Source organism: Ictidomys tridecemlineatus, chromosome 13, assembly GCF_052094955.1.
Source record: "Ictidomys tridecemlineatus isolate mIctTri1 chromosome 13, mIctTri1.hap1, whole genome shotgun sequence".
In the NCBI taxonomy this organism is placed as follows: domain Eukaryota; kingdom Metazoa; phylum Chordata; class Mammalia; order Rodentia; family Sciuridae; genus Ictidomys; species Ictidomys tridecemlineatus.
The window spans coordinates 25,950,316-25,976,258 of NC_135489.1; the positions used below are offsets into that span (position 1 = coordinate 25,950,316).

A 25,943-nucleotide genomic window follows, 5' to 3' on the forward strand; every position below is an offset into this window, starting at 1 on the left:
TAACACTTTTTCTCAAAATTATTGTTTCCAATGTTCTACACACTTCTGGGTTCTTTAGATAGAACTGATAGTCCATCAAAAGATGATGTAAAATGGACCAAATCCTCATTCTATATGTTTTAAACCATGTTGTATATAAAAATGGTAAAATCCAAACCCATCTCCTCTATAGTAAAAATAGCAAATGCTCATAGGAGATTACTTTGTGTCAGGTACTATTCTATTCTAAGCATGGCACATATTTAATTCTCATTAAACATGTGGTCTTGGACTAGGTAACTAGATTAACAAAGAATAGCAAAGATAGATTAGCAAAGAACAGAGCAGGCATTGAACATAAAAATGGACTGGCTTCTGCTGGCCATGGTGCCACATGCCTATAATCACAGCTGCTCAGGAGGCAGAGGCAGGAGGATCACAAGTTCCAGGCTAGCCTCGACAACTTCGTGAGAACCTGTCTCAAAATAAAAATAGTTGAAAGGGCAGGGGATGTAGCTTGGTGGTAGAGTGCTTGCCTCACATGGGTGATGACTTGAGTTCAATCACCAGCACCACACACAAAACCCAAAGTCTAGCTCCAAAGTCTGTGCACTTACGTAGGAAGCTTTCCCTACCTTAATGAGCCACATACTCATGTCTTAGAGTAGACACCTGGCACTTTCTCCTATACTGCCCCTAGATTTGCTTTCCTTAGGGACTGGAGAATAACTCAGAACAACCCATGGACCATCTCATACTGCTTGGCTCATCAAATTCAAGAATATCCTGACATTGCAAATGGCGACATAGAAAGGACTGAAATCCAGGCCTGTTCTTCTCAGTTTATTGCTTTCTCCCTAATGCTATGAGTGGATACAGAAATTCAGCTGTTGAGCATCAGTTGATGGCCGGCCCACTCATTTCTCTGGTTTAAGACTGTTGGTGATGGGGAAAGAATTGTTATGATTTGGATGTGAAAGTTCACATGTAAGACAATGCAAGAAGGTTCAGAGGAGAAATGACTGGGTTATGAGAGTCTTAACCCAATCAGTGAATTAATCCCCTGATAGGGATTAACTGAGTGGTAACTGCAGTGGTAGGGTGTGGCTGGAGGAGGTGGGAATTGGCAAGTGGCTTTGGGGTATATACTGGTATCTGGCAAGTGGGGACCTCTCTCTCTCTCTGCTTTCTGATCATCATGTGAGCTGGTTCCCTTTGCCTTGTTCTACCACCATGATGTTTAGCCTCATTGGGGTTCCTGGGGAATGAAAATGGCTGTCTATGGACTGAGACCTCTGAAGCTGTGAGCCCTTAAATAAACTTTTCCTCCTCTACAGTTGTTCTGGTTGGGTTTTTTAGTCATAGCAGTGAAAAGGCTGACTAAAACAGAATGAACCATTTTCTCAATAAAATTTAGATTCTAAACATCAAAAAGTGACGTCTGATAAAACTGTGTTTCAAAGTAAGTGAGGGTGGTGGATGTTTTTGTGTTAAAGACATTGTAGTAATTTCATCACCTTTACTAGGGGAGAAAAGTCATTATCAAAATTTTGATGTTAAGTCACATTTTGCAGTTAAACAGCTTACACAATTAAACAGCTTACAACATTGTCAATTAAGAGAAAAAAAGTAAGTCAACAACAAAGTTTGTTCAAGGTGTAGAGTGACCAACATGCATGCATCTTAAATTTAAACAAAACCAAAACGAAACCTTGAGTTTTTCAGTGACTTAAATAATAAAAGAATGCTTAAATACACTTACAGAAATTTCATTTTTTTTATTTTAAAAGACTACCTTTTTAAAAAAATCTCAAAAAACATGGCCCACACATATTTTGATTTTTCAGAGGTGACCCTGAATCAAAAACAAATCTCCAATATTTTAAGGAAAAAAATAATTAAGAAGAGAGTCATTGCATTTCTATGCTATCTTTAAACCTGAAGAGGAAAGGAGAAGTATTTTGTGTACTAAGTAGATCTGTCAATAAAGTTTTCAATGCATAATGTGAAAAATATGTAGGTAAATGAGACAATGTAAGTATGTCGAACGACAAGAAGACAAGAACGACAAGAGGGAAGAATAGGTGAAACATAGAGGATTTTTAGGGCAGCAAAATAATTCTGTATGACAATGTCATCATGGATGCATGTCACTCTGTATCTGTTGAAATGAAGAACTAAGTGAGGCACACTGGCGCAAGCCTGTAATCATAGCAGCTTGGGAGGCTAAGGAAGGAGGATTGGGAGTCCAAAGTCAGACTCAGCAAAAGTGATACTAAACAACTCAGTGAAACCTTGTATCTAAATAGGGCTGGGATGTGGCTCAGTGGTCCAGTGCCCCTGAGTTCAATCCCTGGTACTCTCTCACAAAAAAAAAAAAAAAAAAAAAATCTCAGAACTGTACAACAGAGAGTAAACCTGATATGAACTATGGACTTTAGTTAATAACAATGTATCAAAATTGGTTCATTAACAAATGTACCCTGTCAATTCGAGATATTAATAGGAGGGTTGGGAGTGTAGCGCCCCTTCTTATAGGCCCTGGGTTTGATCCTCAGCACAGCAATAATAATAATAAGCTTGCCTGGCATGCACAAACCCCAAAGCCACAAAAAATAATAACAATAATGATAAAGGAAGCTAGGGGAAGGAGTGGGTGTGTGGGGACTCTACCTTCTACTCAATTTTTCTATAAATATGAACCTGCTCTTTTAATTGTGGCTGGAAAAGCAGAGGTCAGAGAAAGAGAGGATCATCTCTGTAATGTTCGTAATGTGACATACCCTTCTTGTGTTAAGTAATGCAAAATCAAAATGAGAAGATTTTTTCGGCGTGCTTCCATCCTCATCTCGCACTGTGAACAAAGAAGAAAATTTAGATGGAATGACAAGACCTAACCCGGCTTTTATAGCAATAAACCCTTGAAGGTTACAGCAACCTGTCAAACCAAGCGGCATGACATAAAGGCTGGGAGCACACTGAAGTCTCTAAGGATATATAAAGTTGTTTTCCACCGTCTTTTTCTTCTCAAAGCTGCTTTCTGAATTGTAAACTTCAGGGACAATGATTTGAATTAGGATAGCACTTTACCAGTTGAACTTCCTGTCAAGCTAATTGGCCTTTTATTGCTTACAACTAGGAAGAGACAAATATACTCCTGCTATTTGGATCAGGTTAAGGAAAGTGATTATAAAAATAAACCCATGAGCCAGAAATCAGCTGTGACAACCTGCACTTACCTGCCACTATATCTTTAATTTGCTCAGAGTCCCACCCAGTCCCTGCACAAGTGCAGAGAAGAACTCCAATAAACCTTCTAGGGGTGACTGCGTGGCTAGACTGCATGCTGAGGACATCAGAGGCCATACAACGGAAATTCCAGCATAATAAAGTCCTTATTCAAACCAGATGCATTTGCACCTTTATTCCCAGTGTTAATGTGCTGTGTTTAGTAATCTGGTATCACAAATTCTCCTGAAATGCATCACAAAATACTTCATTTGATACTTCCTTTAATTGAAAATAACTATATCTAAAGAGAACACAGATGAGAACTGGAAAAAATTAAAGTCCCAAAATTTGTCATGAAATATATATACAAACACTTATGTGTGTTTGTGTGTGTGTGTATGTACACACACACACACACACACAATTGAGAACTTCCTAAAAATAATTTTGTAATAAACATGCATCTAATTATTTTAAAAATTAAATAGTAATAATTTTATGGTAGTCTTTTTTTAGCAATACAAAAGATAAATATTTATTTAGAACAAAACTTTTTAACAATTGATTTTACATTCTAAGCCACAAGGAAATAGCAAAACATATAGCAAAAGAAGACAAAAACTAAAAAGCAATGTACTGTCTTTTCTACTTCAACTTGATAATACTTAGTTGGCCCATGCCCTCTTGCTTGGCCTATCTCCCAAGTACGTTTTACAGTTAACAGCTCACTCATAACTGGTGAACGGCCTTTCTCCTGAGGGTCATGAGGTTTCTGATGAGCTCCAGCTAGCTCCTTCTGTAGGGTTTCTAGCTACTGAGGCTAAGGTGCAAATGTAAACCTTTGGTAGGTGTCTTTACTCAGGGGCACCCCCGTTTCTCACTGGTGTCAATGAATGAGGAAGGAGGAGGCTTCCAAAGGACCTTGCACATTAATTCAGATATGACCCTCCAGGGAGCAATGAATGCACCATGGAGTTTGTGCCTTGGTCCCTTCCCTATCTCCCAAATATTCCAAAAACCCTGCCAAACCTTCTCTTTCTGTTCCCTCCCCCAGATTGCTCAGCTTTGCTCTGGGTTTGTCACTGTGGAGAGAGCAGACTTTCTGGGCCCTCAAGTGTTGAGGAAATTGTTGTGAAGTGTGAGAGGTAGTGGGATGAGCACCGGGCTTGGAGTCTGGGGACTCTACTATGGGCTGGCTCTGGCACGCAGACAGCTATGCAACTTTGACCCAGTCATTTAATCTCCAGATGAAGCTGAATGAGATTTCCAATCTCATTCAGCTTCATCTGCTGAAAAACCAAGGAATTGGTCTAAACCAACTCTGAGGTCCTTTCCAAGCAGGAAAAATTCTAGATTCCATGATTTTATGAAAAATGGTTTCTGAGCCACCGGAAGAGCTGCCACAAAGTCCATGCATTTTTATGCCATAAGAAAGGCCCTCAGCCACCATTCAGAGCTTATTGGTTCAGATTATATACACTTCTAACAACACTGGTTCCACAAATTCTCAGACCTCAGAGATTAGAAGCAGCAAATTAAAAAGGGGACGAGGGAGAGCTGCAGAAGGTAGACACTCTGACAGAAGCCACGGTCAACAATGTTTTCAATTCAACAAACACCGATGGAGCGCCTACTGGTGTTGGGCCCCACACCTGAAGCTGGGGCATAAAGATGGGCAAAGGCAGCCCAAAGGGTAAAAATCCGGGAAGAAAAAAAGGTATAGGGAGGGGCCAGTCAAAAGTACAAGAAAAAACAAAACAAAACCCCCAAAACAAATGGAAAAAAAAGGAATTAAAAAAACCTTCAAATACAAAAATGAAAATAAATTTTAAAAAGGGTGGGGGGCGACATATCTGCACACTACATTTCTGGTAAGAGCCACCAATTCGGAACAGCCTGAAATGGAGTAAACTCGGTTTAAGAAGGCATAGAGATGTCTCTGGTAGGTTTTAAAAAAAGATAAAAAATGGTTTAAAAAAAAAGTTTTGGCAAGAGGGGTAAGCTGGCTGTGTGTTCACCCTGGCAGGCGGGTGGGTATTCAGTGGCCCACCATGCGGGTTAACTGAGCCGCCACGGCATTGTGAACTGCTTTGGGTCACTGGGCAAAGGCGTGTCCCCGCTTGCCACAGAGGTTGCACACGATGCCCTTCCGGCAGTAAGGGCTCGGGTGTTCCTCTTCCCCACACCTGAAACACCTGTCCTGTGTGCAGCTGCCGCTCATATGGGTGCAGGAACCACACTTGAAGCACGTCTTGGGCTGCCCCTTGTACCAGCTGTTCCCCCTCTCGGCTTATGGTAGTCTTTATTGTGGTAAAATGTATGTAACATAAGGTTTACCATCTTAGCAATTGTAAGTGTACAATTCAGTGGAATTAATTGTATTCATGCAGTTGTACAACTATCGCCACCATCCACCTCCAGAACCTTTCCATCTTTCCCAACTGACACTCTGCCCCTAAACGTGAATTCCACATTCCCCACCCCCCATCCCCTGGCAACCACCCTTCCACTTTCTGCTTCTGTGGATGTGCTTATTCTGAGTCCCTCAGTAAATAGACTCATACGGTGTTTGCCTTTTTATGTGTTTGGCTTATTTCACTTAACATAATGTCCTCAAGGTCTATCCATGTTGTGCCATGTGCCAAAATTTCCTTCCTTTTAAGGCTGAAAATAATATACTACTATAAAACTTGAAAGAAAAGCAAATCTGCCCTATTCCATTACCTCACCACTCACTCCCTAGAGAGAATGATCTTAATTATTTTAGCCATTTCTGCTGATATTTAATCCCATACATCTAAATAATGTCACAATTTTATGACATATGATTTAAGTATAAACTATTCACTTCCTATGTGGGTAGAAGAGAATTAAGCTGTTTTATACCCTTCTTCTCCTATCCTTCCCTTATAGTTAAATCAATATTCAGTTATTGTATTATTAGGATCAGGTAAATATCACTCACTGTTGAGCCAAATATTTCTATGATTATTTTCCTTTTCCATACAACAATATTTTGGGGAGCAGGGAACACTGGGGATTGAACCCAGGGGTACTTAGCCACTGAGCCATATCCCCAGCCCTCATTTGTATTTTATTTAGAGACAGGGTCTTGCTGAGTTGCTTAGGGCCTTGCTAAATTGCTGAGGCTGGTTTTGAACTCTCTATCCTCCTGCCTCAGCTTTCTGAGCCACTGGGACTATAGGTGTGTACCACTACAGCCAGCTGCAACAATTCTTTTTGAATGAATAATTACTTCATTTTTATTGGGTTACTTTCCACATACCTATTACTAGTTACCAAACACCAACAAGTTATGTCCCTTTTCCCGCCATTGATTACATCAGATAATGTGTTCATTGCACCCCCAGCCCCTCCACGGCCTCCCTCCTGGAGCCTCTGCCTTCCATCTGTGCTCCTGGATGAGCTTGTTGTAGGGACCGATGCTACAATTTCCTTTGTAACTTTCCTTAGTCAGATTCCCTAAAAACTCAGGTTTCCCTTTTCTGGTCACTCCATTGTTTTAATAGCACACATTCTTTTGAGAAAAGATGGATGGAAAGTAAATATTGTTAAATATTTGCATGCCTGAAAGTGTTTTATCCTTTAAATTTGATCATTTAAAAGGGCATGACAAGGAGCCAGGCACAGTGGCACAGGCCTGTACTCCCAGTGACTTGGGAGGCTGAGGCAGGAGGATAACAAGTTCAAGACCAGCCTCAACAACTTAGTGAGGCCTGAGCAACTATGCAAGACCCTGTCTCAAAATAAAAAGGGCTTGAGGTGTGGCTCAAATCCCCAGTGCCCCCCCAAAAAAATTCCCAAGGTCATGATATTATCATATTTTATCCTGATGCTTGCATATAATGAGTCCCCCTCCCCCCCACACTTCTATTAAAAAGACAAAGCTACAACAAATCCAGTTTTGCAGATTTTTCTTAATGATTCTAGAATCTATCAGCAGTCTGGATCAAAAAATGGTTCAGAATGTCCTCCACCTCACCATACGGGAGGTTATATTAGAGAAAAAGAAGTGATGTACAGAAAATGGAAGTGATTTACAGAGAAAGCCCATTGGTTGCAGCTTGCATGTGCTTTACGTGAACACAGTTGGAACTGGCTGCTTGTGATTCATTGAACTTCAGTGCTTGGTTCAAGACTCAACTACTCATGCAGTACTTACTTGCTTGTTCACACATCAGCTTAGGGTATGGTTCCCTGTGTACCAAGAAACCTTTAAAACAAACTTAAAATGCATAAAGTCAGATTTCAACCAAACTTCACATTTCCCTGGAAGCTTTTAGGATCTCATTTAGATCACGAAATTACTTTCTTTAGTTTGAGTCTTTTTTCAATAACTATATCAGCCATAGTTAGAAATTCCCACATTCTCATTCTTGGGAAGGTTTTGTTTTATTATTATTAAAAACCCCAGACTCTACAGGAGCTATGCCTTTTTTCCTGAGAGCTGGTCCATTTGGTGCCTGTACTGGGTATCTATACTCTCACTCTTTCTAATAAACTCCTGTTTGCACTCTGTGTGACTTGATGAAACGCCTCCTGTGGGATCACAAGCATCAGTGCATCCCTGGGATGACTTCGGTCCAGAGTTCAGGTCTCTAAAACACTGATACCTCAATAAAAGAAGATATATTAGATGGCGAATAAGCAAATGAAAAGAAAATATCATATGTCATCAAGGAATGGCAAATTAAAATAACAATGAAAAACCCAAAACACCGACAACATCAAATGCTGACGAAAATATGCCGGTGGGGATGTAAAACAGTGCAACCACTTTGGAAGAGTTTGGCACTTTCTTCAAAGACCAAATGTGCTCTTAGCATCTGAGTCAACAGTCACACTCCTTAGCATCACCCAAATGAACCGAAAGCGTATGTTCACAAATCAATCTGCTTACAGATGTTTATATCAGCTTACTCATTAATGCCTCAAACTTGGAAGCAACCAAAATGTCCTTCAATAGGTAAATGAATAAGTAAACTATGGCACATCCAAATAAGGGAATATTTTTCAGTGCAAAGAAGAAAACGAGTTATCAAGCCATGAAAAGGCATGAAGGAAATATAGATGCATATTAGTAAGTGAAAGAAGCCAATTCGAAAAAAGGCTACATACTGTGTGATTCCAGCTCCAAGGCACTCTAGAAAAGGCAAAATTATGAAGACAGTTGATGAATCAAGGATTTCCAAGGGCTTGAAGGAGGGAGCGATGAACAGGAGGAACTCAGGATTTTTAGGGCAGAAAAACTATTCTATTAGGTGATACTATAATAATAGATATATATCATTTGTCCAAACCTACAGAATATGTGTAACAAACACTAAGAGTAACCATAATGGAAAATGGACTTTGGACAATAATAATGTGTCAGGGTAAATTCATTGATAGATCAACAGGATGGTGACAACGGAGAAAAGGCAGCGGCAGGAGGTATTGAGAACTCTGCTCAATTTTGCTCTGAACACAAAATTCTCTAAAAAGTGAAGTATTTTTTTAAAGTAATAAATTGTTTTTGAACAAATTTGTCAGACTTAATGAAGTTGACCCCAGGTATTGATAGAGATTGACTCCAAGACTCCCTCCCCCGACACTCATCTACCTGCCATAGATGCCAAAATTTGAGGATGCTCAAGTCCCTTATATATAATGATGTAATATTTGCCTATAACCCACACGCATACTCCTATGTGTTCTGAATCATCTTTAGACCATTTTTAATAACTGCTACCATGTAATGCTATGTAAATTGTTTTATTGTACTGTTTAGGGGTTAATGACAAGATAAAGGTCTGTTCTCGTATAGTAAAGACAATTTTTGTCCTAATTATTTTTGGTCCTTGGTTGGTTGAATGCAAGGATTTGGAACTCTTGGATCAGTGAGGTTCACAGCACATTTAAAAGAATGTTTTCTCCTTCAAAGTAATCCCTTGGCAGGTCCTATCATGTTGTTCAAAGCATTTCTGAAAGTCCTATTTTAAAATTGTTTTCAATATAGATTTATGATGAGTCTTTCTCTAGTCCAAATTTGAATCCCAGTCTAAGATATTGTAAAGTAGGTCCTTTTCGAATTAGTATTGGACATCAAAGGCTTCCTTTTTTTTTTCTAATTTGATTCTCTTCGCCAATAGTGCCATCTAGTGTAGTAGGAGAGGGGAAGCACTTGATGAAATTTAGAAAGTTCCAAAGTGATTTTGTTTGAATAATAAAGATGATCATTATTATAACATTCAGTCCAAATCAAGTTTTCAGAAGAAAAATATAATGCTCATAAACAGAAAGACGTGATTCTGCAATCTGCATTTGGGGTAAAATTGGGAGTTCATAACCCACTTCAATCTAATGTATGAAATATGATATATTAAGAGCTTTGTAGTGTTGTGAACAACCAATAAAAAAATAAAAAATTTTAAAAAAAGAGTCTAAATTAAAAAAAAGATTGATATTCTATGTTTCTAAATGTATAAATTCTCATACCCGTATATATGTGTAATAAGAATTGTAAAGCAAAAAAAAAATACAAGTATATGGGGCTGGGGTTGTGGCTCAGTGGTGGAGCACTTGCCTAGCATGTGTGAGGCACTGGGTTCAATTCCCAGCGCCACATAAAAGTCCACCAACAACTAATAAAATATTTTTTTAAAAAAATATGTATAAAGACATGAATTGGTGTGAACATACTTTATACAAAGATATGAAAACTTGTGCTTTATATGTGTAATAAGAATTGTAATAGTCTCCGCTGTCGTGTATTTTAAAAAATAAAATCAATTTAAAAGAAAAGAATTGAGAGGGAAACCTGCAAAAACAAACAAACAAACAAACAAAAAACAACAACAACAAACCAACAGCAATTTCAGGTAGAGCTGCATGCCTAATTTTAATCATTATAGATTCCATTTATTTCATTCTTTTTATTGCTGAAATAAAAGCTTCTACTCTGTGATTAAGAGGCAAAAAAACCAAAAACATAAAGAAATGAGTTATCCAAACAAAAATTCACATACCCATGCTTGGAGTTTGGATTCAGGAATTTTAGAGGCTAAAAGGTACATGGAGACCATTGAGTGTCAGAAACTCCTGATTCAGAAGAGTTAAGAACATTAGGAAGAAGCAAGATTGGGAGCAGAACCCCAGATCCTGGGGCTGATTTCTTTCCCCCTTTATGAATTTCTCTTCACTCTTTGCTCTACCTCTTTATGTTCTCTTTAGATCAAAAGAGCTATTTTAACTTGCCAAAACCTGACTGCCAAATTAGCCAAAACCAAACAGCTGTGGTTTGCTATATGGTCTTCCTTAATTGCCACGATAACAAATGAATCGTGTATCTCACAATTCTTCAAGTCTAGTCTCACACAATGTTAGTGACTATTTTGAACAACGACTGGCTAGACTTCCTTCAAAAAATGAGTCACCTGGGGCTGGGGTTGTGGCTCAGTGGTAGAGTGCTTGCCTAGCAGGTGTGAGGAACTGGGTTTGATCTTCAGTACCACATAAAAAATAAATAAATAAAATGAACATTAAAAAAAAGAATGCTTAAAAAAAAGAGTCACTTGCTGCAACAGGAGTAGTGTATTCCATAGATTATACCTTGTAATTTCTGAATATCCATAGGCCTGCTATAAATAAAGCTAATCTATCCCACATCTGTCTGTCTATCTGTCTATATATAGAAAGATCTATGTGGTATACTGACTTGCCCATGTCTTATCATCTTCACACCCATCCACAGTTAGGGGGTCTGGTTTGGTGCTCTGTACCTCACACGGGGCAAAGCCTGGGAAGCACTTTGCAAGCAATGGGGTGCTATGCCAATTTAGGGACAGTGACTGGTGGATGCACAACAGCTGTGAGTTGCTTTGTTCATGTATTTCCACATCTCTCCAGCCTCCACTCTGGACGAAGTTGCTTTTTCCTAATGTCAATAAGTACTTATGCAAGTGTTCTCTAAGACTGGGTTGCTGAGAAAAAAACATGCAAAGAGTACTTGAGTTGAGCTCCCCCACAATGTACATGCTGCACTAGATTTGGCTGAATTTCCTAAAGATGAGGAGGATCTGGAGAAGGCCAGAAAACTCATTAGAGGGACAAAAAATAGATTCTGGGACAGATGTCTAAAAGGGGCTTGGGGCTGGGGATGTAGCTCAGTGGCAGAGCACTCACCTAGAAGGGACAAGGCCCTGGGTTCAATCCCCAGCACTACAAAAAAATAAGTTAACGGGTACAGAGTGTTTTTGAGGGGCTGATGAAATTTGTTCTAAAGTTGATGGTGGCTAAGGATGTTAACTGTGCATAATACTAACAGCTGTTGAACTGTATATTTTAAATGGGTGAGTTGTATGGTATGGGAATTATAGCTCAATAAAGCTGTTTTAAAATGCAAAAAAAGAGGAGGGAGGGGCAAAGAAAAGAAGGTAATAAACTTGTTAATAGATAATAAAACGAGCATGGGCATTTTTTTAAAAAAAATAAGCTTAATCTAATTTTAAAATAAATTATTATTTACCCCAAAATATAGTCAAGACTGAAAATGGAAATCATTCTATTCAATATTTTGAAGTTGTTCAATGTAGAAACGGTCGAGGTAAAAAGAACTGCTTACCAGTCACACCACCCTCAGAGCCTGCTCCTCATCCCCAAGATAGCCTGGCTCTATTTTGGCTTGTGACAATGACCTCCTTTCCTTACTCTGCTTGCCGTACTTCTTACTCTGAATTTTACCAAGCTTGCTATACCGAGGTGACCATAGGAATGGACTCACCAGAGAGAAAACAAAACACAAGGTCATCTAGATCATTTCTCTTTAGTTTTTATAATAATTTGTAACCCACATAAAAACTGAAAATACCATCTTAAGTATTGTTAGTACTTCTTTGGTTCATTAGTATGAAAAAAAAAGCTTCCTCCAATAAGAACCTCAAATTTTTATGATGTGCCTGTTTCCAGCACTTGGAAGACTGAGGCCCAAAGGTTCAAGACCAGCTCAGGCAACTCTTTAAATGAACCCATGGATTCTAAAAAGAAGTAGGAAGGATATAATTCTATTATTCTCCAGCTCAAGATCCCATCTCAAAAATAATAATAACCATAATAAAAATCTCAAATTGTCAAAACTTCAGAAATTTCTGCATTTTTAACATCATAAATCGACAAGAATATGTAGTCAGATACCATTGTTGAAAATATAAATTCTACAACGTTTCATAGAGCAAACAGTTGACTTCACAGCTTCCATACCAAAACTTGAGCTGGAGCATTAGAGAATCATGTCCTTCACACTTCTTTTACATCTGCAGTGCCAGCGACCTGGGGAACACACTTGATCAGGACCAGTAGGAAGGCATAAGCTCTAACTCTTGGGGTGTTGTAGTAGCCATCTTTATATCCCTGTGAACAAAACAACTGACAAGACCAACAAATAGGAGGAAAAGTTGATTATGGGCTCACAATTTCAGAAGTGCAGCCCATTGTTAGGCAGCTACAGCACTTTGAGCCCGAGGAGAGGCTCAACTCATGGTGGCCAGGAAGCAGAGAGAGAGGGGAAGGGGCCACAGGGAAGAGGCCCCCTTCCAGGTATGGCCCTAATAATCCACCTTCTCCAGCCAGGCCCCACCCATCCACCACCCAATCAATCCATTCAAACCAGGATGAATGGATTAGATTACTGCTCTGGGAATCTAATCACCTGCATTAACATTCCTGCATTAACACGGGACTTTGGGAGGGTATGCCTCAGATCCAAACCAAAAATATTTCCACAGTTTTGTTGGGTTTTCTTTTTCACTAAAATCATAAAGTTTACCAGAATCTTTACTTCTATGTCAGATGATAGGGAATGAAAAACACCTTTTGGTTCAGTCATGTTGAATCCTGTTTGGTAATGAGGCCATTCAGAAATGGCTTTTACATTTTGGAGACTGTGAAGCAGCTTGTTCCTAGGGTGGCCGGGCCTTGAAATGATAATGTGACTTATTTTCAGACAACTTGGATGGAAATTCACCATTTATTAAGAGCAGAAAAAAGGTAGAAATGAGAAGACACTCAAATACCTAGCACTAAATATTTAAGACAAGCTTCTAGTACTTCATACACAGAACACGGTCTTACAGACTTGTTAATTAAAAGTGTAAAATTTTCCAGATTTACATCTTTCCACCCATGCCATTCAAATTAGCATAGAAAATCATCTTCTGAATTAAAAAACTAAGAATGAGCTACCATCAAATGGTTGATTTAAACTGTTAAGAGATGGTGAGCCCCTGAAATGGACACAATTAGATGCTCAATTAATTTCTGTCTACCAAAGAAAGGAGGCCCAGAAGTGAACATCTAATCTAGGGGTCTCATTTGCCTGTTTCAATAATCTGACTGTTTACTTCTTCCTTCATTTCCTTTGTGGGCTATTGTACTACAAAAATGCCTCCATTATCAGATTCAAAATTGAATCCTATGATACTGTAGCCTGAGGAAAAGGAAGCATTGAATATCATTCCCAGTTTTAGAACCAGAAGATATTTAGGAAATGTTACTGTATATACACCACATGCAACATTAGTGCTTTTAATTTCCTTTTTACGGGTGCAATGGAGATTAATTTGCATGAGCTTATTTCAATTTCTATAATGAGATCCAAATTTTGCACTGAGCTTTCTATCTCAAAAACAAACAGTTAAAAAGGGCACATCTCCTCTTTTAAATGTTTTTATTGTAGTTCTATTCTATAGCCCCTGCATCTAATATTCACTTAAAAGCTTGAATATATATACCCATAGCTTCTAATTTGTTTGTTGCTTCCTGACTACCTCCCTATTCTACCAGGAAACTTCCTAAATTTCGAAGGCTGCATAACCTCACAAAATGCTAGAACAATCTAAAAGAGTGCTTGAAAACCCAGGAGAGAGATTTACTGCATTTAATACAAAGCTGGGATTGATCAAGCATGCTCAGGGACAAAAGTACAAGTGCTCCATGAAAAGGACATTTGCTTTTAATCATGACTCTGAATTGGTCATAGAATTTGGTACTTCAGAGAGGAAGTGAAGAGTCTATTGAAACACAGGGGACTTTCCATACTATATTATTGATATTAAAGATGGAACAAGCCAGGTGCATGCCTATAATCCGGAGTACCATGTCCGGTTATCTAATAAAGAAACAAAGAAAACCACACCCACCAACCCAATTCCCTCAAGAATAACCACTGGCATTGGCATCCGAAACAGAGAAACAGACCAAGAGAACTGATCTGACAACCCAGAAACACTCCCCCAAGCCCATGGAAATACGGCGGGAACACGGATCTAATAAGGGTCTTGGGATAAACCACAGGACCCTGACAAATAAGAATGCAAGCTTTCCTTGTGTGTGTGTGTGTGTGTGCACACGTGCGCGCGCAAGCGCACACACACACATACACACACACACGGGGCCACACACACAAACACACTCTCCCTGACCAGTTTCACATGCATTCCAAAACATAAAGCAATCAAGAAAGAAGATGTTTTGGAGAGACTGAGAGAGATGTCTCTGTGTCTGGAAAGGAGAAGGATGGAGGCTGTGAAAACCACTGAGTTGCCAAGGGTAGGATCCATATAATGACCCCCCACCTGCCTTGAAATGAGGAATTCTAAGAAAGGTACATTGGTGCACACCCAGAATTTCAACTCCTGGGGAGGCTCAGGAAGGAGGACCGTTTGAACCCAGAAACTCTCGAGAGAAGCCTGGTTTGTAGAGGGATGCCCCATTTTCCAAGCCACAACAGCCAGGCCAGGAGGCTCACAGCCCTTCTCCCAGCAGCTCACGCCTATAATCCCATCAGCCCGGGAGGCTGAGGCTGGGGCATCAGGAGGTCAAATGCAATACCTTTAGGAACTCACTGACAACCTCTCTCAACAGAGTGCACAATAGGGTTTAGGATTGGGCTTACTGCAGGAACGCTCCCATATTTGATATTTGGTACCCTCACCTAATAGATATGAACTTAATCAAATAAAACAGATGTACAGAATAAAATTAGGAAATTTGTGTTGATAAATGATTCCATATCTGGGCACCGTGGCATATTCATGAAACCCTGTGGCTCAGGAGTTTGAGAGTATAGGATCAAGAGTTGGAATCCAGCTTCAGGAATTTCTCAAGGCCTTTAAGCCACTTACTGACATCCTCTCTTTACATAAAATATTTAAAGGGCTGGGGTTTGACTCAGTGGTTTAGCACCCCTGGGTGGTATAGAAAAGTTCCACAAGTTTTCTGCCATCCTTCGGGAATTAAAAAGACCCTGTTTTAATAAAGGGGGATTTGGGGTCTGGTTTTTGGTGTCTGGTGACGTATCTCAGTGTTATAGTCCTTCCCTGACTTGTGTGACACCCTGGATTTGATCTCCAATTAAAAAAAAGGCAAGAAAAATGCAAAAATACGTAAGTGTTGGGCAAGGTTATTATATAACTATAATTCATGTAACTCTGGAAGCTTCTCCAGCCACTAGGATTACAGGGATGCACCCCCACCCAGCATCCTAAAGCATTCCTTCTGCCTAACTGGTTGTTACCAGATTGAGTTCTTTATGGGATTCAGGACTGGGGCTAAGTGCTGGGAGGTGTTCAGCTTATGTTTCCCTGGTAATTGGTCTTCCCCAACTTCATGCCTATCTAGCCTATTTATGTGCCACAAATTGGCATTAGGAAAAAATTCAGAATTGTGGAACTCTTTCTTTGCATATTTCTCTCCTCTCTGTGACTCTTTCTTCTCAATTCTAGCCAACCCAGTCTTGCCAAACCTCAATCTGTCTCAGCAAACTCCTGTGCTCTTCTTAGGCTTTCTTTCCTGTGCCAGGGTCCAGTGACAGCTTCCCAGACCTTCTCTCGTGGCCACATTGTCCTCAAAATCTATAGTCCCATTTTCTAGTTTTTTTTTTTTATACTACAGCAAGATAGCTAGTTTGATACTAGCAATTGCAGCTGAGAGCAAAAGAATATATCAATTTTAAAAAATGTTTACAAGATTTTTCTGGATTATGAGATTTATATTTTAGGGAACCACTATATATATATATCCTTCAACAGACAAATGGATAAAGAAAAACTAATACATATACACAATGTAATATCACTCAGCTTTAAGAAAAATGAGATTATGGCATTTGCAGGTAAATGGACCGAATTAGGGGATATTATGCTAAGTGAAATAAGCCAATCCCCTAGAAACAAAATCGGAAAGTTTTCTCTGGTAAGTGGGTGCTGATCTATAGTGGGGGGTGGGTAGGGAAGAATAAAGCAACTTTGGATTGTGCAGAGGGGATTAAGGGGAGAGGTGGGACATTGGGATGGGAAGGACAGTAGAATAAGACAGACATTATTATCCTGTATACATGTATGATTACACAACTGGTGTGACTCGGCATCATGTACACCCAGAGGAATGAGAAATTATGCTCCATTGTGTACAATGTGTCAAAATGCATTCAACTGTCATGTATAACTAAATAGAAAAAAAATTTAATGGAAAAAAAAAGGCTGGTAATGTTGCTTATGGTAAGTGCCCCTAGGTTCAATCCTTCCTTGATACCAAAATAAAAAACCCACAGGGCTGCAGCAATGCTCAGTAGAGAAGTGGTTAATCTTCCTGAGAAAGAGCAGAGTGAGCACTGAAAACATGAGTTACTTAAAACTCAGCTTAGCTTTATGGTGATTTAGAGTTTGTTTAATTAGTATTTAGAACTCCACATTGTTTATAGCTATTGGTATTTCAATAGATGCTTAAATGTTTGAACATTTAAAGTTTAATAAGCCAGAGTTCTTTGAAGAAAATCACTGACATAATGACATTTTCAATTATTCTGGGTTTTTTTAGGGCCTAGCAATTAATAAAACTCAGGTATTTAATAACACTCATTTTAAAACATTGGGCCACTTCATTAATCAGCAAATAATTATAGTAAAATTTTTTATATAAAAGGCTCAACCTGGGCCAAGTTGCAACTTTTGAAGAGTATACAAAATGACAGATGAGAATAAAAGTGATTTTGTTTCATGATTATTTTGTGTGCACATGTGAGTGTATAAATCAATTACAGCTTTCCAAATCCACTCCTTTCATTGATGCCAATTATTGTTTGTTTGTCTTTAATTGTGTGGTCAAATTAAAAATACTGTGAAGCAATGCTCCTCACAGGTTGTTTGGGCTTAGAGCCTTTGAGAGGATTCTTGCCTTCAGGCTGAAAAAAACAAAGGGGCAGATATATGCAGATCCTATATAGTCTTATCTTAATTAAACACTAAATTTTAAATACAGGAAGAGAAAACCCTTTGTTCCAAATCTTTGCTACCCAAATATAAAAACAGTTTCGCAGGCGTTTGTAATACAAACTTGCATTAGTAAGAGTTCTGAAAGAGAAAGGAACCAGTAAGATACATTTCTTTGTACATAAACACAGTCATCCCTTGATATTTAGGGGTTGGGCCCAGAGTCCCCCACAAATATAAAAATCTGTGGATTTCAGGGCTAGGGTTGTGGCTCAATGGTAGAGCACATGCCTAGCACATGTGAGGCACTAAGTTTGATTCTCAGTACCATATGTAAATAATAAATAAATAAAATAAAAGTACCATGTCCATCTACAATTAAGAAATAATAATCTGTGGATTTCAAATCATAAAATGGCATAGTATTTGCACATGACTTCTACGCATACTCAAGTATACTTAAAATCATCTCTAGGTTACATATACCTAACATAACATGTATGTTATGTATACTGTTGATACTGTATTGTTTGAGAAATAAAGGGAGAAAAGTCGGTACATGTTTAATTTCTTTTTTCAAATATTTTTAACCCATGGTTAAATATGGATGAATCCATGGATGTGGATCCTACAGATCCAGGATCAAGATGACACCCAAAATTAATGATCACAACCCCCACTTGGAAACTATTAGATCAGAATCTTCATTTTTAAAACATCCCATGTCTTTAATGCCCATTAAAAACTGAGAAGCCCTGCAAAAGCAAGATCAGTTTACTTTTAGAAAAGAAACTTGCCAGGATCCTTGCCCTAAGGAATGTATATAGTTCACTGTGGAAAGAACCTATAGGTAAATATTCAATTGTGGGTTCCTAGGATAGGATAATATATCCTAGGACAGGATGATGGGGTGATAACTCCTTGACACATCAAGGAGGGGCACTTCATCAAACTAGTGAGGGGGCTGGCCAAGTAAAACAAACTCAGAGCCTAAAGAACTTGAACTTAAGGGTCAGAGAAAGAGAGAAGATCATCAAGGGGCCCAGGAAGAAAACAAGAAATCTAGAAAACTAATGTACCATGAATATCAAGAAAAGAGGGATTTCCTAACAACAATTATAGGGTCTGTTTCCATGCATGCGTTGCTCCAAACACCAGCACTGTGTTTTAAAGAAAGGGCACAAATAGTGGCTATCATATGAAGTAATGAATAAATGTATACCAAGCTAGTGTTAATCAAGTGAAAACTAGGATGTGAAATCAAAAGCATCTAATTGGGTCTGGGGATATAGCTCAGTTGGTAGAGTGCTTGCCTCACATGCACCATGCCTCTGGTCCAATTCCCAGCACCACCAAAAAAAAAAAAAAAAAAAAAAAGCACCATTCATTCTCAGGCTCAACTGTCCATCCCTTCCCAAATTCAAACAAATAACCATATTTAAAATGAAATCTGAATATATAAACACACAAATGACAAATGTGTAACTTGAAATCAACCAAAAACAATAATAAAATCATCTTTTAGTTATAAACCGTATAATAGTCCATTTTAAAATATTCACTTTTCTGGAACCATCCCATAAAAGACCAATTAGTACAATTCTTAGTACTCAGTAGGCAATAAACATATAAATAAAACATTTCTAAAGATCATTTATCTCGGGCTGGAGCTGTTTAGTTCAATGGCAGAGTGCTTGCCTAGCATGTGTGAAGCACTGGGTTCGATCCTTAGCACCACATAAAAGTAAACATACAAAATAAAGGCATTCTGTCCATCTACAACTACAAAAAAAAAATCTGGACTAGGGTTGTGGCTCAGTGGTAGAATGCTCACCTAGCATGCATGAGGCACTGGTTTGGATCCTCAGCACCACATAAAAATAAAATAAAGATATTGTGTCCACCTAAAACTATAAAAAAATTAAATTAAAAGATCATTTGCCTCTGCTCCCTCACCAAATCACATTAAAATTGTGGTAAAAGAATAAAAATCTACATGGTGCACACATGCAGTCCCCAAAATTCAGGAAGCTGAGGCAGAAGGATGGCAAGTTTGAGGCCAACTTGGACAACTTAGTGAAACCTGTCTCAAAATAAAAGATAAAAAGGGTTGGATAGTTCAGTGGTAGAGTGCCCTTGGGTTCAATCTGCAATACTGGGGGGGGGATAAAATAAAAATAAAAATTGCATGGTGTGGTGCTGTACTCCTGTAATCCCAGTGAGACCAAGGAAGGAGGAGGATGGCAAATTCAAATTCAGCCCCAGCAATTTAGCAAGACCCTGTCTCAAAATAAAAAAAAAGAAAAAAAAAGTGCTAAGGAGTGATATTGGCCAAATTATATTGTTATATTGTGTACTATGTGCATGTATGAATATGTGACAGTAAATCCCATCCGTATGTACAACTATAACACGCCAATAAAAATGTGAGAATAAATAAATAAGAACTGGGATTGTAGCTCAGTGGTAAAGTACTCCTGAGCTCAATCCCAGTACAAAACAAACAAAATCTATAATCCATCAAAGACAAAGAATCCAAAAGAGAAAGAGGAAACAGACACATATGTCAATAAAATTGAAGAACATGACAGGTGCCAACTGACTTAGGAAAGCAAAGAAAGTTGAAAGCAAAGAAAAACAAATTAAACACCAACATCTACAAAGGAAGAAACCAACAAGAAGCAAATAGATCTATGCAGGACTCTAGGAAATAACAGGAACCAGGAGGACCATGTAGCTGTGGAGTTACCAGCCACTGGTAAGGGCAGAAGTAAGGACTTAAGGAGCAGGCAGACCACACTGTAACAGCTTCCCTCCCACCTCAGTCAGACGGCAATCCCTCCCCTACTCTGGCATAAGATTGGAAGTTCACTCTCAGAAAAACTGAGGGAGACCTACCAATACTGGCATTTGGGAATCCTCCAGTGACAAGGTCCATGACGACCTGAGCATCCTGTAGAGAAATCCACCTTTACCAGACAAGCTCCTAAAACACACAGATTCTACTTAGCTTTGAGATGTCTCATTCTTAAAAATAAATGGGTAGCCAAGGATCAGAAACTTTTAAGGAAAGCCTTCTACATGAAAGACAGAACCACAGTGGGGAATGCAGAAAGGAGATTGAATGGAAACACAAAATATGAGGAGCCAAAGGCGACCAAGAAAAGAAAAACAGAAGCCAGGCACTGTGGTGCATGCCCCTAATTCCAACAGCTGAGACAGGAGGATCACAAGCTCAAAGCCAGACTCAGCAAAATTGAGTCCTAAGCAACTCTGTGAGACTCAGTCTCTAAATAAAATACAAAACAGTTCTGGGGATGTGGCTCAGTGGTTGAGTGTTCCTGAGTTCAATCCTCCTCGGTACTGAAAATAAATAAATAAATAAATAATTGAAGCCCGATTTTAAAGTTAAACATTCAATGAATAGGAATTCCAGAAAGAAAAAAAAAAACATTGTTTTGGGAAAAAAAGGGATAAAATTATCTAAAGAAGTAATACAATAATTTTTTTCCATAACTAAGAGCATGAATCTCCTTGATTTAAATGACCTTTAACTTCACACCAACACTGAGAATGAAAAAAGAATCCTCAATAGCTTTAGAAAAATTCCTAACTCAGGGATGCAAAAGAGAAGATTCTAAAAGCTTTTACTGAAAAAAAAAAAAGAAAGAATAACATCAGACTTCTCAGAATCACTACAAATTAAAAGTCAATGCAGCAAGTTCTTCCCAACTGAGATGAAATTAATTCCACAGTGGCACACATCTATAATTCTAGCAATTTGGGAGGCTGAGACAGGAGGATCCCAAGGTGAAAGCCACCCTCAGCAATTTAGCCAGGCCCTAAGCAACTTAGCAAGGCCCTGTCTCAAACACACACACACACACACACACACACACACACACACACACACACACACACAAAGGGCTGGGGATGTGGCTCAGGAGTTAAAACCTCTGAATTTATTCCCTAGAACAAAAATTTTAAAAATAAATAAATAAATGAGAGAAGACTATTATACAGTTTTGTACATACACTTTACTTCACAGGTATCTTTTCTCAGACAGTTACCAATTGATCACTAAAAGAGGGATATAAGAGCCAGACATGGTGGTGCACCCCTGTAATCCCAGCAGCTTGGGAGACTGAAGCAGGAGGGTCCGGAGTTCAAAGCCAGCCTCAGCAACTTGGCAAGGCCCTAAACAATTCAGCAAAACCCTGTCTCTAAATAAAATATTTAAAAAGGGCTGGGGATGTTGCTCAGTGGTTAAGCACCCCTGGATTGAATCCCTGGTACCTAAATAAATAAATAAAATAAAAGAAGGATATAAGGAAAGAAGGAGGAAGATGGGAACTGAGGAAATGGAAGGCAGTAATACAATAATTTTCCAGGAAAGAATGAAAGGAATTTTCCAGGGAGAAAATTGTAGAGCAAGTCCATGGAACAACCACTGCATACAGCAGAAGACGTGGGAGATCCAGAAAGTCTGTTACAAGGCGGGGAGGGGGGAAATGAAACTTGAAAATCATCTGATGAGCTTCACCATCTTGAAGGAAATTTTATAGTTCCGTCAGAAAGTTTGGGAAAGAAGTGGTATCAAATATATAGACAACCAAGCTAAAATATAAGGCATTTGTTAAGGTATGACTGAGTCCTGTCCTGAGTTCAATAAAAAATAAACCATAGTACCTATATAGCTCAGCTGTAAATTATATTCACATAGTCAGATTAATGAAAGTACTGAAAATTGACTTCACAAAAATTGTGATAGAATTTCTGTCTTAGGAGAATGGAGGGAAGAGAATATATTCATGGTGGGAGGAGAAGTATGGGGATGATCAAAGAGACCTAAGTGCTCTTCCTTCATATAAGTGAGTAGACTGAGAATGAGAAAGCAAGTTTCAGAAATATAAGCATGTTTTATTTTATTTTATTTATTTATTATAAGCATTTTTTAAAAAGAAGCTGCTGAAAGAGGCCAAGTGGTTGCTTCCGGGGAGTGGTAATTGGGGAGCAGGATGAGGGAAGCAGGGGAGTCATTTCTTAAAACAGTTTTGTCAAACTATTAAAATGTTATACTATATGCTGACATTAGTTAAAAATAAAACTAAATTTGAAAAATAAATGCATCACTCAACCATTTAAGACAATAAAAATCAATCAAACAAAAATGAAATAGTCCAGAAATCCTACCACAGGAGCTGATGTAGGTGATCAAAATTCCCTGTAGACGGTTCTCTTTCTATCCTATTCACAGGCTCACCTTCTCCACCTCCCTCTTCTTCCCCTCTCCAGTTCCTTGCCCTTGACCCCAAGAGATCCCACCATCAAAAGCATACCTAAATACCGCTCTCAGCACCTCTAGGGACTACAACAAAAATCAGACTTGGGTCTCTGCTTTCCAGTTATAGGAAATCTGTTTGAGAGTCTTACATATAAGCAACACAGAATAATGTAAGTTAATCACGACTAAATACTCAACTATGTGGTACAGACTACATGGAGTTCAGAGCCATGCCATCTCAGAGAGAATGTGACTGCAGCTGTCAGAGACAAAGTAGACAGTGGTGAGGGAGAGCCTGGACACACGGTGGGATGTCATTGCAGAGCTTGGTAGGTCCTGTCAGGGTTTGCAGTTTTAAAAGATCCTATCTCGCCAGGTGCCTTGGTGCACATCTGTAACCCCAGCAGCTTCGCAGGCTGAGGAAGGAAAATGGGGAGTTCAAAGCCAGCCTCAGCAACAGCAAGGCACTAAGCAATTCAGTGAGACCCTGTCTCTAAATAAAACCCCAAATAGGGCTGGGGATGTGGTTCAGTGGTCGAGTGCCCCTGGGTTCAATCCCCATACCAAAAAAAAAAAAAATCCTATCTCTCCAGGCATAGTGGCCTACTCCTGTAATCCCAGTAATTTAGAAAGCTGAGGAAGAAGTATTGCAGCTAGTTTGAGGCCAGCCTCAGCAATTTAGCGAGGCCCTAAATGACTGTTTGACCCTGTCTCAAAACAAAACATATAAAGGGCTGGGGATGTGACTCAGTGGTTAAGCACCCCTAGGTTCAACCCCTAGTATCCTTCCCCCCAAAAAAATCCTATCTAGAGAGTAACATAATTTTAAGAAGATTACTTTGATCATTGGCTGAATAATAAACGGGAGAGAGGCAAAACCCAATAGAGATTAGCTAAGAAGTTATGAAGTGGTTCAGATGAGAGATTATGGTGGCTCAGATCAGGATGGCAGCTGTGAAACATGGATTATTACAGACACATTATACGAGTTGAATCAATTAGGTTTGTTGATGTCTTCCTTATGTAAAGGATGATGGGGAAGGACTAGGAGGAAAGAGCTTCAAATGACTCAGAATTCTGATTTGAGCAATTTGATGCATCATGGACTCCCAATACGAGGAGGGGAAGTCTGGACAAAGTATAGGTTATAGAGAAGATGATTAAAAAATAAGTATTGAACAAATGAAGATGCAGATACTTGACCTATTCACAGATATCTGACGTCTATGTCAAATACCAGGTGATTCATTGTCCTCCCCATCTTCCATCTTCAGGACATGCTCCTGGGACCCATCAAAGAAATCCAGTCTAGAGTTAGTTTGGAGGAGTTTTTGGTATATGAATAGTACTGAAGTCAAGAAAAATATGAGACCATTTGGAGCTATGGTTTTCAAACTCGGAGTGCGTGTTTACAATGCAAATGTCAAGACCCCATCCCAGAGTTTTTGATTAAATCTTGGTGAGGCCCAGGAATCTGCTTTATTAAAAGGCAACCCAAAAGATTCTGATGCATGTAATTTAAGCTCAGATTCAAAGGGGCTTTAAGTACAATTCATAGGTGAGAAAGTAGAAACAGCAAGTGTGGCCAACTCTTTCGAGAACTTGAAGAAAACTAGAGAAAGATTGGTAGGTAGTAGGGGATGCCAAAAGAGGGTTTTGGGGTTTTTAATGGTTTTTTAAAATTAATATTAGTCTTGTAAAAGATAGAAGACTCTAGAGTTCATAACCTTGCCTACATATTATAATCACCTATTGAGTTTTTGAAAATATTAATGCACAGAGCCCATCCCAAACTAGCAAATCTGAATTTCCAGGAATGGATCCCAGATATCAGTATTTTAACTTTTAATTGTTTAATTGTTTTCATTGCCTTCCCCACTCCCACCCCAAAAGCATTAATTTTTTCCCCCCCGCAGTGTGGATATATATAGCATGTTCTCAATTTATGTTCATTGTTGGAAAGGTTTCCAGGTAATGGCAGAGGATACAGACCACAGGAAGCCAGGGAAGATATTGTAAAGTTCATGTCATGGGCTGCGGTTGTGGCTCAGAGATAGAGAGCTTACCTAGCAGGTATGAAGTACTGGGTTTGATCCCCAGCATCACATAAAAAAAAAGAAAAAGCTAAATAAACCAAATAAAGTTCATGTCATCTTCATAGGAAAGGATTATAGTCTAGTTTCCTTGCTTGCAAATGGAGAAACTGAAGCCCCAGAGGGGAATTGAACGCCGAAGGTCCCTAGCTGACAGTGGCCAGTTATGACCAGGATTTTAATTCTAATTCCAGGTCAGCCTTTCCCCGCCTTTCAACAATCTCATTTGAACATTCCCCACACCCACATCAATATCCAGCCTCATAATACCTCCCCTTCAGAACTCCCTTTAAAGTCACAGGCGGACCCTGCTGTCCCTGTCATCACACCGGCCACCTCCCCTAAACCCAGATGCACAGAGCCCATTTAAGTGCAATTCAAAGGTGAGAAAGTAGAAACAGCAAGGGTGACCAACTCTTTTGAGAACTTGGAGAAAACTATACATATATCCCAAACTAACTCCAGACTGGATTTCTTTGATGGGTCCCAGGAGCATGTCCTCACCCCACCCTCCTCGCCCCAGATCATCTCCTCAAGCCCAGCCCTGGACTTCCACCTTGGGGCCTGGGGCCTCTCCCTGCGCTGGCGACACTAGCTTAGTGGACTTTGTCGCCATAGCAACCGGAGACACGCCAACCGGCCTGTGCAACTAGGGCTGAAAATTTCCCGGTACACTTTTGTTTTGTTTTGTTTGTTCCCCACATATGCTTTTCTTACCGCTTCCCGCGCCTGATGCGTGAGTTTCAGAGTCTGGTAAGAAAGCTCCATCAGACAGGCATTAAGTCCAAGAGAAGGGAGAAAAGGGGCCAGCTACTAGACTGACCAGTTCAGCTCCAAAATGCTGCTTCGGGAAACCTGATGCTTAGAACTAGCCCGCCCCTTTCGGATTGGGTAGGGCCTAGACAGCTCAGCCAATCACTGGCCACAGAAGGATTCTGCAGCGCAGCAGTCAATGTTAAACCAAGTTTTTTTCCTAAAGCTTTTGCAGGGACCAAGAGAGGATGATTACTAGAGCATAGGTCGGGGTTTGCAATTACTTTGTTTCTCTTAGTTCCGTCTCTAAAATGCAAGTTACCCAAATTTTTATTTTG

General features: G+C 39.3%; 1 protein-coding gene across 2 annotated transcripts in view; it reads right to left on the reverse strand.

The window, feature by feature from the left end:
- Positions 1-25,695, reverse strand: part of Katnal2 (katanin catalytic subunit A1 like 2) — a 64,927-nt gene extending 39,232 nt beyond the window's left edge. Inside the window, exons 1-2 of one of the 2 annotated variants that reach the window (XM_040273331.2) lie at positions 25,570-25,695; positions 2,763-2,833 (exon numbers count right to left, since the gene is read on the reverse strand). In XM_040273331.2, the coding sequence (XP_040129265.1) occupies positions 2,763-2,833; positions 25,570-25,620 (122 nt within the window). In that variant the 5' untranslated portion in view covers positions 25,621-25,695. Of the gene's footprint in view, positions 1-2,762; positions 2,834-9,314; positions 9,369-25,569 lie in introns of those variants that run through there. The other variant, XM_078030070.1, reaches the window with a different exon arrangement.
- Positions 25,696-25,943: the final 248 nt, after the last annotated feature.